General features: G+C 43.5%; 1 protein-coding gene across 1 annotated transcript in view; it reads right to left on the bottom strand.

The window, feature by feature from the left end:
* The window catches only part of COBL (cordon-bleu WH2 repeat protein), a 395136-nt gene that overhangs the window by 157815 nt on the left and 224310 nt on the right, over positions 1-13011 (bottom strand). Inside the window, exon 8 of the mRNA XM_075826990.1 lies at positions 296-413. Within this exon, the coding sequence (XP_075683105.1) occupies positions 296-413 (118 nt within the window). The remainder of the gene's footprint in view (positions 1-295; positions 414-13011) is intronic.

Raw genomic sequence — 13011 nt, 5'->3', positions numbered from 1 at the left:
TTCTTTGGACACTGAACTAATTTTAACTTGATCTTTAGCAAGAAACTTGAAGGCACTTACGCTCCTACATTATCCTAAGCAACCATACAGTAAGTAAACTGAAACAAAGCTGCATGAACATGGAGGGCAGCAGAATCTCTTATTAAAGGGTCTAAAGGTGGATGACACCGCCGTCACAGGCAGGTTACAGGTTTGGTATCTGCATGCTCTATAAGTTAAGGACAAATCACACAACAATACATCATTACACCCAGATGTTAGAACATGCCGTTGTCTCCACAACTGTCACACCTACCTGTGGAGCTTTTCCTGTTCTCCAAATCTTCATGTTTCTCATTTGGCATCTGAGAGGTTGGCGGTGGTGGGGCTCTTCTTTTCATTTTCTGCTTTTCTTTTTGTACTGTAGCATATAGCTGAAAAAAGAGCAAAACTGGTTGAGATTATAACCATCACAGAGAGAAGCAGCTAACTAGAACCAGCGCAGCCCTGTCACATGGCAGCCGCAGTTAAAGGGGAAATATGCTGTGTTAAAAAAATAATGTCCCCAAAAGGTCTTTTCTTATCTTCTGGAGAATAAATTGTAGTAAGAATTATTATTTTTTAACTAAAACACAATAATAAAACAATAGTATATTTAAAGCACTAATAACTTCTCACCATGTGGCCATGCTATATATCAAAATAAATGTTGAACAATAGTACACTACTTCTTAGTCTTTCTCTATTGAGGCCTCACCAATCAGAATGTGGTTGGTGAATCCTGAGCCTCAATATTGGTCGTAGTGCATGGCAACATTTAAAAAATATTACCTACATTTTTCTTAAAATTCGTTTTCCGAACCCAGTAGAACTATACAGAATTTATTTGTTGTCTGTTACCATGGGGACTGCAAAGGAACTTTAGAAACAAAATGATAGGAAATGTATAATTACGAACTATTGCAAAGTTGCTTTTTTTCTCATTTTAGATGATTAGGACAAAAACAAAATTTGGTTGCGAAGCACAAAAGCACAAAAGGAGTAAGTAGTGTTGCTAAACCATCATTGGTGCAGCCAGAGAAAGGAGTGTGCAGAATATAACGTCTGTCCAAACTGTTAACCCAGCTTCGAAAGCAACTAGGGGGCACCACACCAGTGAGGCAGGTCTTACAGCTTGATAAACACTGCAATAGTGGACACAAATATAAATTGTATTTCCTCTACGTGATGAAAAAAAATAGTCTAAGCAAAATAATAGAAATACTATAGGGGAGATGTATCAAAACTGGTGCAAAGGACAAGTGGAGTAGTTTCCCATGGTAATCAATAAGGTTGCTGCTTTCATTTTCTAAAGGACCTTTGGAATGAGAGGTAGATACTGATTGGTTGCTATCTGCAACTGCTCCACTTTTCCTTTGCACCAGTTTTGATAAATCTGTTATATTTGTTAAGAACAAAATCCTATCTGTCACAAAAAAAAAGCCGCAAAAATTATACAGCATTTAAAAAAAGAAAAGTTATAACTGTTTAACCAGCATGAGCAGTAATTCACTAAAAAGAATCCGGTCAATATAAGTGGTTAATGGGTTATACTCCATGGGGGAATTTAACAACTTTTCGACAACAGTTTTCTTGTGTAAAAAAGTTGCAAACAGATCAAAATTTACAAAAATTACGACTTTTCGGCTGTTTCCACCACTTTGCTTTTTTTTAAAAGTGGGAGGTGCTTAGTGGAAGGGCAGAGCCACAACATTTCGATGCATTTACTATAAATTAGCCAGAGACTTAGTGGAGCACAGACAGCCGAACATGTAACAAATTTATTAAGAGGCATGCCTCTTAAAAAATTTGTCGCATGTCACTCTAGCTTCTTTCCAATAAAGATTAACATATGAAACATCAGTCTTAATACATTTCCCCCTATGTATGTTCTTGTTTGTTTTGAATTCCTATTATTTTATATAAATAGATTATATACATGATAAAAGAAATACAATATAATAGAGGTTTATTTTTTGAAGTGACATAATAATAAAATTCGGTAATGGTATTATAGAGCAGTGCAGAGAACAGCTAGATTAGAAAAAGAAATATAAATCCATGCCGCCATATTATCCTTCTGCCATGGGTTTGCCAGTGGTAGGTCGAGTAAGGGTATATTCACACAAAGCATATTTTCTGCAGAAATTTCAGAACTGTCCCATTCATTTAAATGGGGTTTGCAGAAATCCATGCACATACTTCAGAAACAATTCAATGCAGACGCAAGAGACAGATTTAGGCTGGATTCACACGACCATGTTACGTCCGTAATGGACGGAACGTATTTCGGCAGCTAATCCCAGAGCGAACACAGTGCAGGGAGCCGGGCTCCTAGCATCATAGTTATGTACGATGCTAGGAGTCCCTGCCTCGCTGCAAGACAACTGTCCCGTACTGAAAACATGATTACAGTACGGGACAGTTCTCCTGCAGCGAGGCAGGGAATCCGTTACGGACGTAACATGGTCACGTGAATCCAGCCTTTCAGTCACAGAAATTTCTGCATCAGATCTGCCACATGTGAATATACCCTAATCAATCACAAAAAAAAAATCACTGTTGGAAATTGTTCACATGCAGTGTACACATTGCAGATGTTACACAGCATATTACAGTAGCAGCAGAGTGGATCCACATCCACATGCTGCAAAAAAAAATCAGCCGAAAAAAACATTCAGAAATTGACCTGTTTTTTTTAATCTGCAGCATTAATGCTTTAGAATCGCTGCTTTTCAGTTGTGAGTTTTACACATTGAAGTCAATGGGAAGGTAAAACCCACAACAAATAGCAAATGTTGCAACTCAGAAAAAAACGACTTTTTTTGCATAAAATTAATAAAAAAGTTAATACTTCGGCCGTTCTTCATTGTCATAGAGATGTTTTCTTCTGTTCTCGTCCAGGCTAGCCTCCTGGGATGATGTCTCGTCCCATGTGACTGCTGCAGCCAATCACAGCCTGCAGCAGTCAAATGGGCTGCAGCGTCATCCCAGGAGTCCGGTTCGACGAGAACATAAGACAGAGTCGCTCTGACAAATGAGAACGGGGTATAGACTTTTTTTTTCCAACCACTTTTTTCCGTGGAGATTCCTCCTTAAAACCTACACCACAACCCTGTGGGTTCCAAGTCGAATACGCTGTGTACTTTTGCACAGCGTATTTCCTGCCGCGTGGCTGAAAACTGCACCCAAAATATGCATGGGTTTTTACTGCGATTTACCGCGGTTTTTCAGTTAGCACGGAAACCAGAAACTGCAGCAAATAGCCACTTTGCATGTGACAACCCATATGTTCATTTAGCCATTCATGTTTTCCGATCAGAAGAATTTGCTATCAGGATTGTGCATACTATAAAAAAAAATACTTTCAAGTGATTTTAAAAACATCTTTAAGCTACGGTCCCACATAGCGGCGAAAACTACGCACACATGCGGTGGTCAATACGCATTATTGTGCAGGTAATAACTAGCGAAATCGTGCGGCCATAGGCCAGTGAATGTGTGCTAGGCTCTAAGTGGGACCATACCCTTACGATAAATTATTAAATTGTTTTTGAACTTGGTTTGCATACACATGACCAATAACTGTGTTACATTAGCCAAACCAAGAAGACAAATGCCAATATACTTTAAAAAAGTTTCACTCATTTTACAAGACCATTGTGATTTATTTCAGAAATACCATCAAACTGGTAGTACCAATTAATAATATAACACCCCCATAATCGAGACATATAGAAGCTAAATAATAGGGCAACAAGGAACCACAAAAAAATATTTTGGCTCACATAAATAGCAATAAAAGCATACAATGTATTTCACTTACTGAAATGATAAAACTCACATACAAACATATATGTATCCTTTAATGCCTTAAAAAAATAATGTCCACAAATTAGCTAAGGCAAAATGTAGAGGTTCATTGACTTTAGTGAATCTACATAACCTTTGATAAAATTGCATTACTGTTTCCATCTACTTCACATTCATAAACAAGCATGGCCACTATACAGAATCATCAACCTGTTTGATAGAATTGGGGTTTATCAGGCCCCATGTCCCTACAAACCTTAGCTTATGGCAGAGAACTGCCATTGAGACTTGACAAGACCTAAAAAAAAATGTGCTCTTTAACATAGTACTAAATTAACCAATCCAGACACTTTTTAAATTTATACAACCACCATTAGTTGCGTTGGCAACAATCCATATTTCTATATCTTATCCCAAATTCAAAAAAACGCAAATATTGTTAGATAATCTTAAAAACAAAATAACAATGTTTTGACTTCTCTGTAAAATATACCCAATCATACTCTCGAAAAGAGATCCCGATAAACCTAGCTATCTCCTTGCTTGGGAAAAGGAACTAGAGATAACCTTCGCTGGAGAGGATGCAACGTTTATTATGAACCATTCACATGGCTTCTTAAAATGTGTCAAAGTCCAAGAGAATTCCTTTAAAATATTTACCAGATAGTATAGAACACCTGATTGTTTTAAATATGACTAATCTGATGAATTTGGATTAATGCTGGCATTGTTCCTATCATAAAGGGAATTTGTCTCATATCTGGTGTGATTGTCCAATTATTCCAAACCTTTCTTATGTGAATTACTCCCTATCATCCAAAAAAATTCACTAACAAACACATTACACTGTCATAACGACAGACAGATGTACCACCCACCCTCTCTAAGGGCACATGTGCAGGACTTTCTACTTCTTAGATAGCAAAGCTTTCCTTACTACAGGCTGTTACGACCGTGCCCGCGGACCGCCGATGCTCCCTTCTGTGAGAGGTCCGGGACCGCAGATTCCTTGCCTTCTGGGATCTGCTGTATGTCTGTGTGGTAGTCTATCTGGACGACATCTAGATGTACTCACCGGATTTGACGATGCATCGGAAGCATGTTCGACAAGTTCTGTTGTGGTTAAGGGGGAATCACCTATATGCTAACTCGAAAAGTGTGTGTTCGAGAGGAGCACTCTGAACTTCCTGGGCTAAATTGTCTCTGAGCACAAACTCAAGATGGATCCAGAAAAGGTGAAGTTTGTCTTAGAGTGGCCACATCCACAGGGTCTTCGGTCTATACAACTCATTATGAAGGGGGTGAACGCCAAGGTTTGGCCTCCGGGGGCAGAAGCAGCATTTACCAACCTCAAAAGCGCTTTCACTTCAGCCTCCGTTCTCTATCACCCTGATGCATCTCGGCAGTTCTTTCTGGAGGAGGATGCGTCCTCCGTCGGTGCTGGAGCACTACTATGTCAAAGAAACCCTAAAAGCAAGTCGGTGGCCTGTGGTTTCTTTTCAAAATTATTCTCTCCTGCAGAGTGCAACTATTCCATCGGGGATTAGGAGTTGCTGGCCGTCAAGTTGGCCTTAGAGGAGTGCAGATACTTGCTGGAGGGTGCTATTCACCATATTATCATCTATATAGATCACAAGAGCCTCACGTACCTACAGTCGACACAACGACTAAATCCTCGCCAAGCCAGATGGTCGCTGTTCTTTGCCCGATTTCAATTCTTGCTTCACTTCTGTCCTGAATACAAGAATGTGAAGGATGATGCCCTGTCTCGCTCTTTTGAAACCAATGACTATGAGGAGACTCCTCAATATATCATAGATCCTTCTAGGATTATTGCCACTAACCCTCTGCAAATTAGAGACTTTTCTCCCTGAAATTTTTTTGTTTGTCTTGCAGACAGGAAGAGAATTCTCTGCTGGGGACACAACTCCAAACTGGCGAGACACTCTGGTGTCCGTAAGACACAGGACTTGATAGCTCGTCATTACTGGTGGCCCACTCTGCCTAGAGATGTGGTAGACTACGTCTCCTCATGTACGAACTGTGCCTTGAACAAACCTACCCGCTCTAAACCTGTTGTTCTGCTCTTACCACTGCCTGTCCCAGATGCCCCTTGGCAACATATCACTATGGACTTTATTACAGACCAGAGCTGGATGTACTACGGTCTGGATAGTAGTGGATCGTTTCTCTAAAATGGCACATTTTATTCCGTTGACTGGCCTTCCATCTGCTCCTTGCCTGGCAAATCTTTTTATTCTGCACATCTTCCGTCTGCACGGACTTTCTCTGCATATTGTCTCAGAATGGGATGTACAGTTTACGTCCAAGTTCTGGAGAGCTCTGTGCAACCTGCTAGATGTAAAGCTAGACTTCTCTTCCGCCTATCACCCAAAGTCCAATGGTTAAGAGGGCCAAGCAAATTTTTAGAGAATTATCTTCGTCATTTCATTTCCGCCCAACATGACAATTGGGTACAACTTCTGCCTTGAGCAGAATTCTCCTACAACAATCATGCAAGTGACTCTACTGCCTCTTCTCCTTTCTACATTGTATACAGCCATCATCAATAAGTTCCTCTTCCTGTGCCAGCCACGACTGAAGTACCGGCAGCTAACTCTTCATTTGGGACTTTTATTCACATCTGGCAGCAAACTAAGTCTGCGATCCTCCAGTCAGTGCACGAAAAAGCATGCCGTTAACAAAATGAAGAGTCCCTGCTCAATTCTCTCTTGGAGTCAAGGTCTGGCTATCTTTGAGAAACATTTGTCTCAAGATGCCCTCTCATAAATTCGCTCCCGGGTTCCTCTGCAGGGGCGTAGCTAGGGGGGGGGCAGGCGGGGCACGTGCCTTGGTCGCAGCTCAGAGGGGGGCGCCAGCGCCACCTCCTCCTGCACTATAATTGTACCTGTGTCGCAAGGACACAGGTACAATTAGAAGCAATGAATGACCGGGCACGTTCCATGCCCGGCCATTCAGCGCCTTTCCACGAATGAAGCAACTGGTACCTTTTGTACCAGTGAAGCTTCCGTCAATGAAAGATGCTGACTGACTGACAGGGAAAGACATCCTGCCCAGCCAATCAGCGCCTTTCATAGACGCTGTGTTCAACCCCCTGGAGACCTGCGCAGAAGAGAGCAGGTCTCCATGGCTGCCGGACGGCGTGGGAGCGGGAATAAGGTGAGTTTGAATATTTTTGTATATTTTTTAATTGTAATAGAAGTGTGTGGCTGTATCTGCGGGGGGGGGGACGACTTTATCTACGGGGGGGACTTTATCTACGGGGGTGTCTATCTACAGGGGGACTATATCTACAGGGGGGCTATATCTACAGGGGGTGGGCTATATACAGGGGGACTATATCTACAGGGGGGCTATATACTGGGGTGGGCTATCTATGGAGCACCATATACAGGGGTGGGCTATAGCTACAGGGGAGGCTATATAGTATATAGCCCCCTGTAGATATAGCCCATCCCTGTAGATATAGGCCACCCCTGTAGATATAGCCACCCCCTGGATATAGCCCACCCCTGTAGATATAGCCCTCCCCTGTAGATATAGCCCACCCCTGTATATAGCCCACCCCTGTAGATATAGCCCACCCCTGTAGATATGGCCCACCCCTGTATATAGCCCACCCCTGTATATAGCCCACCCCTGTATATAGCCCACCCCTGTAGATATAGCCCAGCCCTGTGTATAGCCCAGCCCTGTGTATTGCCCAGCCCTGTGTATTGCCCAGCCCTGTGTATAGCCCAGCCCTGTAGATATGGTCCCCCTGTAGATATGGTCCCCCTGTAGATAGCCCACCCCTGTATATGGTCCCCCTGTAGATATAGCCCACCCCTGTATATAGTCCCCCTGTAGATAAAGCCCACCCCTGTATATAGTATCCCACAAATAGCTCCCCCTATAGTGCTCCACAGAAAGCCCACCACTGTATATAGCCCCCTTGTACATATAGTCCACCCCTGTATATAGTGCTCCACAGATAGCCCACCCCTGTATATACTATATACAAGGGTGGGCTATCTGTGGAGCACTATATACAGGGGTGGACTATCTAGTGGAGCACTATATACAGGGGTGGACTATATGTACAAGGGGGGCTATATACAGGGGTGGGCTATATGTGAAACACTATATACAGGGGTGGATTATATGTGGAGCACTATATACAGGGGTTGGCTATATCTACAGGGGGGCTACATACATGGTTGGGCTATCTGTAGAGTACTATATACAGTGGTGGGCTATATCTACAGGGGGCTATATACAGGGGTGGGCTATCTGTAGAGCACTATAGGGGGAGTTATTTGTGGGACACTATATACAGGGGTGGTCTATATGGGGGCACTATCTACAGGGGCTCTATGGCAGGCACTATCTACAGGGAGCTCTATGGGAGGCACTATCTACAGGGGGCACAGTGTGTGTGTGTGTGACACGGTGTATGGTGCTATTATAATTAGAGGTGCAGTGTATGGCGCTATTATATTTAGGGGCGTAGCGTGTGGTATAATGATAACTTTATATTTATTTATAGTTGCAGAAATGTTGGAAAAGTGAGAAGCTGAAGACATCTGAGCAGCAAACTGCAGAAATGGTCTGTGACCGGGAGAAATGGTCTGGACCGGATGGAGAAAAAGAACTAGAATCTGAGACGTCACCGGTGAGTCACTTAATGTAAATGTTTATTCTGCCTCTAATCAGCACTGTAGTCACTGTATGATCTGCAGCGAGATGATGGGTGGTATGATTATGATAGGATTTATTTTTTGTGAAACGGCATCTCCCAGCATATCCTTATCATTGTTTGGGCCATGCTGGGAGCTGTAGTTTTATGCCGTACACACCTATACGGCAGGGGTTGCACTAAATTGAGCTGTATTTGTGCTGGTGTTGTATATATGCAGTGAGCTTGTTTCTGGGGCTGTATTTATGTACTGAGCTTGGTTCTGGTGTTGTGTATAAAACCATATTGCTTGTAAAATGTACAAATGTTTTTATGCTCGCGTTACATAAAAATAAATGACACGTCGATTGGTAGAGAAAACAAACACGGCGAGGGGGAAGGAGATGGTGGGGGGGGGGGCGCCAAACTGAATCTTTGCCCCGGGTGCTGGAGAACCTAGTTATGCCTCTGTCCTCTGTCCTTTCGATGTTCTGCAACAGATAAACCGTGTATCCTATAAACTTTGGTTGCCTCCTACTCTCAGGATTCCCAATTCTTTCCACGTGTCCCTCCTTAAACCTCTGGTTCTGAACCGCTACAGTAAAAATCTTAGTTCTGCAGTTGCTCCCAGCGATTTTTCTGATGTGTTCGAGGTCAAGGAGATCCCGCACTACAAGAGAGTGGAGGAAGGACTTTCTATTTAGTGGACTGGAAAGGGTTTGGTTCTGAGGAGAGACCCTGGGAGCCAGAAGAGAATCTTAATGCTCCTACTCTCATTAAAAAATGTAACTTATGCTCTGGACCCAAGAAGAGGGGGGGCTACTGTTACGGCTGCGGACCGCCGCTGCTCCCCTCTGTCAGAGGTCCGTGACCACAGACTCCTGGCCTCTTGCCAGCATCTCCCTCCTAGATTGTGCGGCCGTTCTGCCCTGGACTGACTGTTAAGGTGCGCACGCGCTCGTCCCCAGCCTTAATGCGCGTGCTTGCTAAAAGTACCCTATCCAATCCCCAGATCACGCGCTCCTGTACCTAAGCCTTTAGTTGGAGTCGTGTGTATCATCTTCCCCGTCTCCTGTCACACCTGCCACATCTGCTGTCACTGGCCACATCTGCTGTCATCTGCCACGTCTGCTGTCACCTACCATGCCTGCTGTAATATATCACGTGTGATATCACCTGCCACATCTGGCGTCACCTGTTACATCAAGTACTATCCGTGCCAAAGCCTCTGCTGTCTGGAGTCTAAGGGTATGTTCACACGCTTAGCAAAAAACGTCGGAACATACGGAGCTGTTTTAAAGGGAAAACAGCTCCTGATTTTCAGACGTTTTTTTAAGCCACTTACGATTTTCAAAACGGCCGCGTAAAAAAATGGCCCGTCGGAGCAGAACACCGTTTTTCTCATTGAAATCAATGGGCAGATGTTTGGAGGCCTTCTGCTTCCGATTTTTCGGCCGTTTTTTGGATGTTTACGACCAAAAAAACGTCAGAAAATAGGCCGTGTGAACATACCCTTACAGGTACTCTTGTGCTAGGACTTTGCATAGACTTTGATATAGACTGTTGTTTGGCCAGCTGCCACTCCGCTACGGCGGAGTCGCCTAGTGGGTCCACATACCCCTAGATCGTGACGCAAGCCTTGTGCCCCAAGTATGCCCTACATTGAAAAAGCCTGTAACCACAACAGTAGGTTTTGTCCCTTTAATCCTTTCGTTGCCAATTACATATGTCATGTTCTGGCCGGAAGGCACTTTTCAGTAGCCAAGTACATATCTGACACATCCTTGACACTAATGGCTCTAACTTAGCTAGCTGCGATCCAAGTCCTGCTGTTGGAAAAGGTTTAAAGGGATTTTCCAAGATACATTTTTATACTGTTAATTAACCTAAGATCTGCTCCACACTAACATTGTAATTTACTTACTTTTTTATAAGTGCCCCTGTTCTTGCTTATCCCCGCGCGTCATGTGACGTGTGATGACACGTTTTCTTTAGCCTCTAGTGGCATGCCGTATACTGATCGCATGGGATAGGAGCCAATAGACCCAGCCGAGTATACGCGTTTTATTTCGGGGCATTTATTTTCACAGCAGGGAACGCGGATACGTGGTCCCCGCTACGTTCTGTAATAGAGATTTATCAGCGCATGTGCTGATATGTTTATCCAGCGCAAAGCCTTCTGGGAAATGAAGTATCAGCAAGAAGCTCAGTAAACAAACACACCATGTCAACAAATGGTGTGCACCAGGAACGAGTAGCAGTAAGTACCAATTGTTTGGGTAGAAATATTGTAATCAGGTCAGCTTCAGTAAGGAAGCTCGTTTTGCCAAGGAAAATCCCTTTAAGTTAGAGCTCATTGAAGTGGGAGCAGCATATATTTGCAGCTCTCATGTCAGCCTGAGTGGATGAGGAGGGGGGAGCAGCAAGGGTATGTTCACTCGGCAGCGTCCGTAACGGCTGAAATGACGGGGATGTTTTCAGGAGAAAACATCCCCATAATTTCAGCCGTAACGGCATGTGCAGGCGCTTGAATGCCGCGTCCATTACGGACGTAATTGGCGCTGCTTTTCATTGGAGTCAATGAATAACGGCTACAATTACGCCCCAAGAAGTGACAGGTCACTTCTTTGACGCGGGCGTCTATTTACGCGCCGTCTTTTGACAGCGGCGCGTAAATATACGCCTCGTGTGAACAGACAAACGTCAGCCCATTGCTTTCAATGGGCAGATGTTTGTCAACGCTTTCAAGCCGTAATTTCGGACGTAATTCGGGGGTTAAAACGCCCGAATTACGTCCGTAAATAGGCCGTGTGAACATACCCTAAGGGTCGTGCTGTCGTGGTGCAGGGACAGAGGGCAGGGTAACATCTACTTTCTTCATGCTATCCCCCCTTATCAATCAGAAAGCATACTTGGTTTTGGTCTTTTTTTCCTTAGAAAAGGTGTGAGAAGATGTACAATAGCTCATCTAACTACCTCTCTATTGATTCCACGAAGTGGGCTTCAAACACAGTCCGGATCGCGGCGTAAAAAAGGTTGCACCAAGTACTTGCAGCATGTCAAACATCAATAAAGTATGTACATTTTACACCGTCCTTGACCTGTCCATGCCCGATTTTTAGCATAAAAATCCACTGACCAGTTTTCAGCGACACCCGTTACATGCTACAGTGATAGCAATAACAATTATCACTAGATAAAAATGTATAACACATTTCTGATGGGAGAAAAAGTTAATTTTAATCCACTGACTGTCAACATAAACGATTGTTTACAACTTGTTCCACTAAAATAAAAATCAGTATTAGTCAACGCATTAGATTAAGTTTAGGAAATTGTGATTATTAATTGGGGTTAGGCTGTGTCCTCACGTTGCTGTCATGTATTGTTTTTTTGCCATGATTTTTGTAGAATCGTGGCAAAGTGGAGTGGTGTTCCTGCTTTTCTTTTTTAATCGCTGCAAAAAACCCAATTAGACCGCAACGTGTGAACACAGCTTTAGAGTTTGTATAGGGGGATGGAAAATGTTATACTTATGTAATCCCTATTTGAATTTGCATGCAAAAATTAGTTGGTGCATTCCTGTAATTACGTGTTTCTTTAAGGGTATGTGCACACACACTAATTACGTCCGTAATTGACGGACGTATTTCGCCCGCAAGTACTGGACCGAACACAGTGCAGGGAGCCGGGCTCCTAGCATCATACTTATGTACGATGCTAGGAGTCCCTGCCTCGCTGCCGGACAACTGTCCCGTACTGTAATCATGTTTTCAGTACGGGACAGTTGTCCTGCAGTGAGGCAGGGACTCCTAGCATCGTACATAAGTATGATGCTAGGAGCCCGGCTCCCTGCACTGTGTTCGGTCCAGTACTTGCGGGCGAAATACGTCCGTCAATTACGGACGTAATTAGTGTGTGTGCACATACCCTCACACACACACACCTGTGAACGTAGACATATGTGATATGTGTTAACTCTTCACATCTGACAATTCTTTGCAGAGTACATTTTGTTTGCATAAGGGGTCTACTTGAGCATGACTTTTAGGCTAGATTCACACGAACGTGTCCATTTTGCTCACGTAAAAAATGCAGCGTTTTTCCTGCGTTGCAGCTCCTTGTGGCATTCGTGTACGGTGAGCGTCTACGTTTTTTACGCACGTATGTTATGCGTTTCTTACGTCTGCAAAAAAAAACTGAAGGTGTTTTTTCCCCCTCATTATGTCTTTAGCAACCGGTGCGTGAATCACGGACAGCACACAGATGACGTCAGTGTGCTGTCCGTTCTTTTCATGCACCGATTGACTTCAATGGGCTGCGTGGTGCACAAAAATAGGACCTGCAGTAAGTTTCAAGTAGCGGACACATGCCAACAATGAATAGCCCCATTTAATTACACAGGTCCGTGTGACAGCCGTTGTTTTATCGTCTGTAACACGGACGTACAATACACTCGTGTGAATCGGGCCTTAGTCACAAAGTTGAATTTTCCAGCAAAT

The sequence above is a fragment of the Rhinoderma darwinii genome, chromosome 5 (genome assembly GCF_050947455.1).
Source record: "Rhinoderma darwinii isolate aRhiDar2 chromosome 5, aRhiDar2.hap1, whole genome shotgun sequence".
Taxonomy (NCBI): Eukaryota; Metazoa; Chordata; class Amphibia; order Anura; family Rhinodermatidae; genus Rhinoderma; species Rhinoderma darwinii.
The sequence above is the reverse complement of the archived record's forward strand: the minus strand, read 5'-3'. Positions and strand labels throughout refer to the sequence as shown.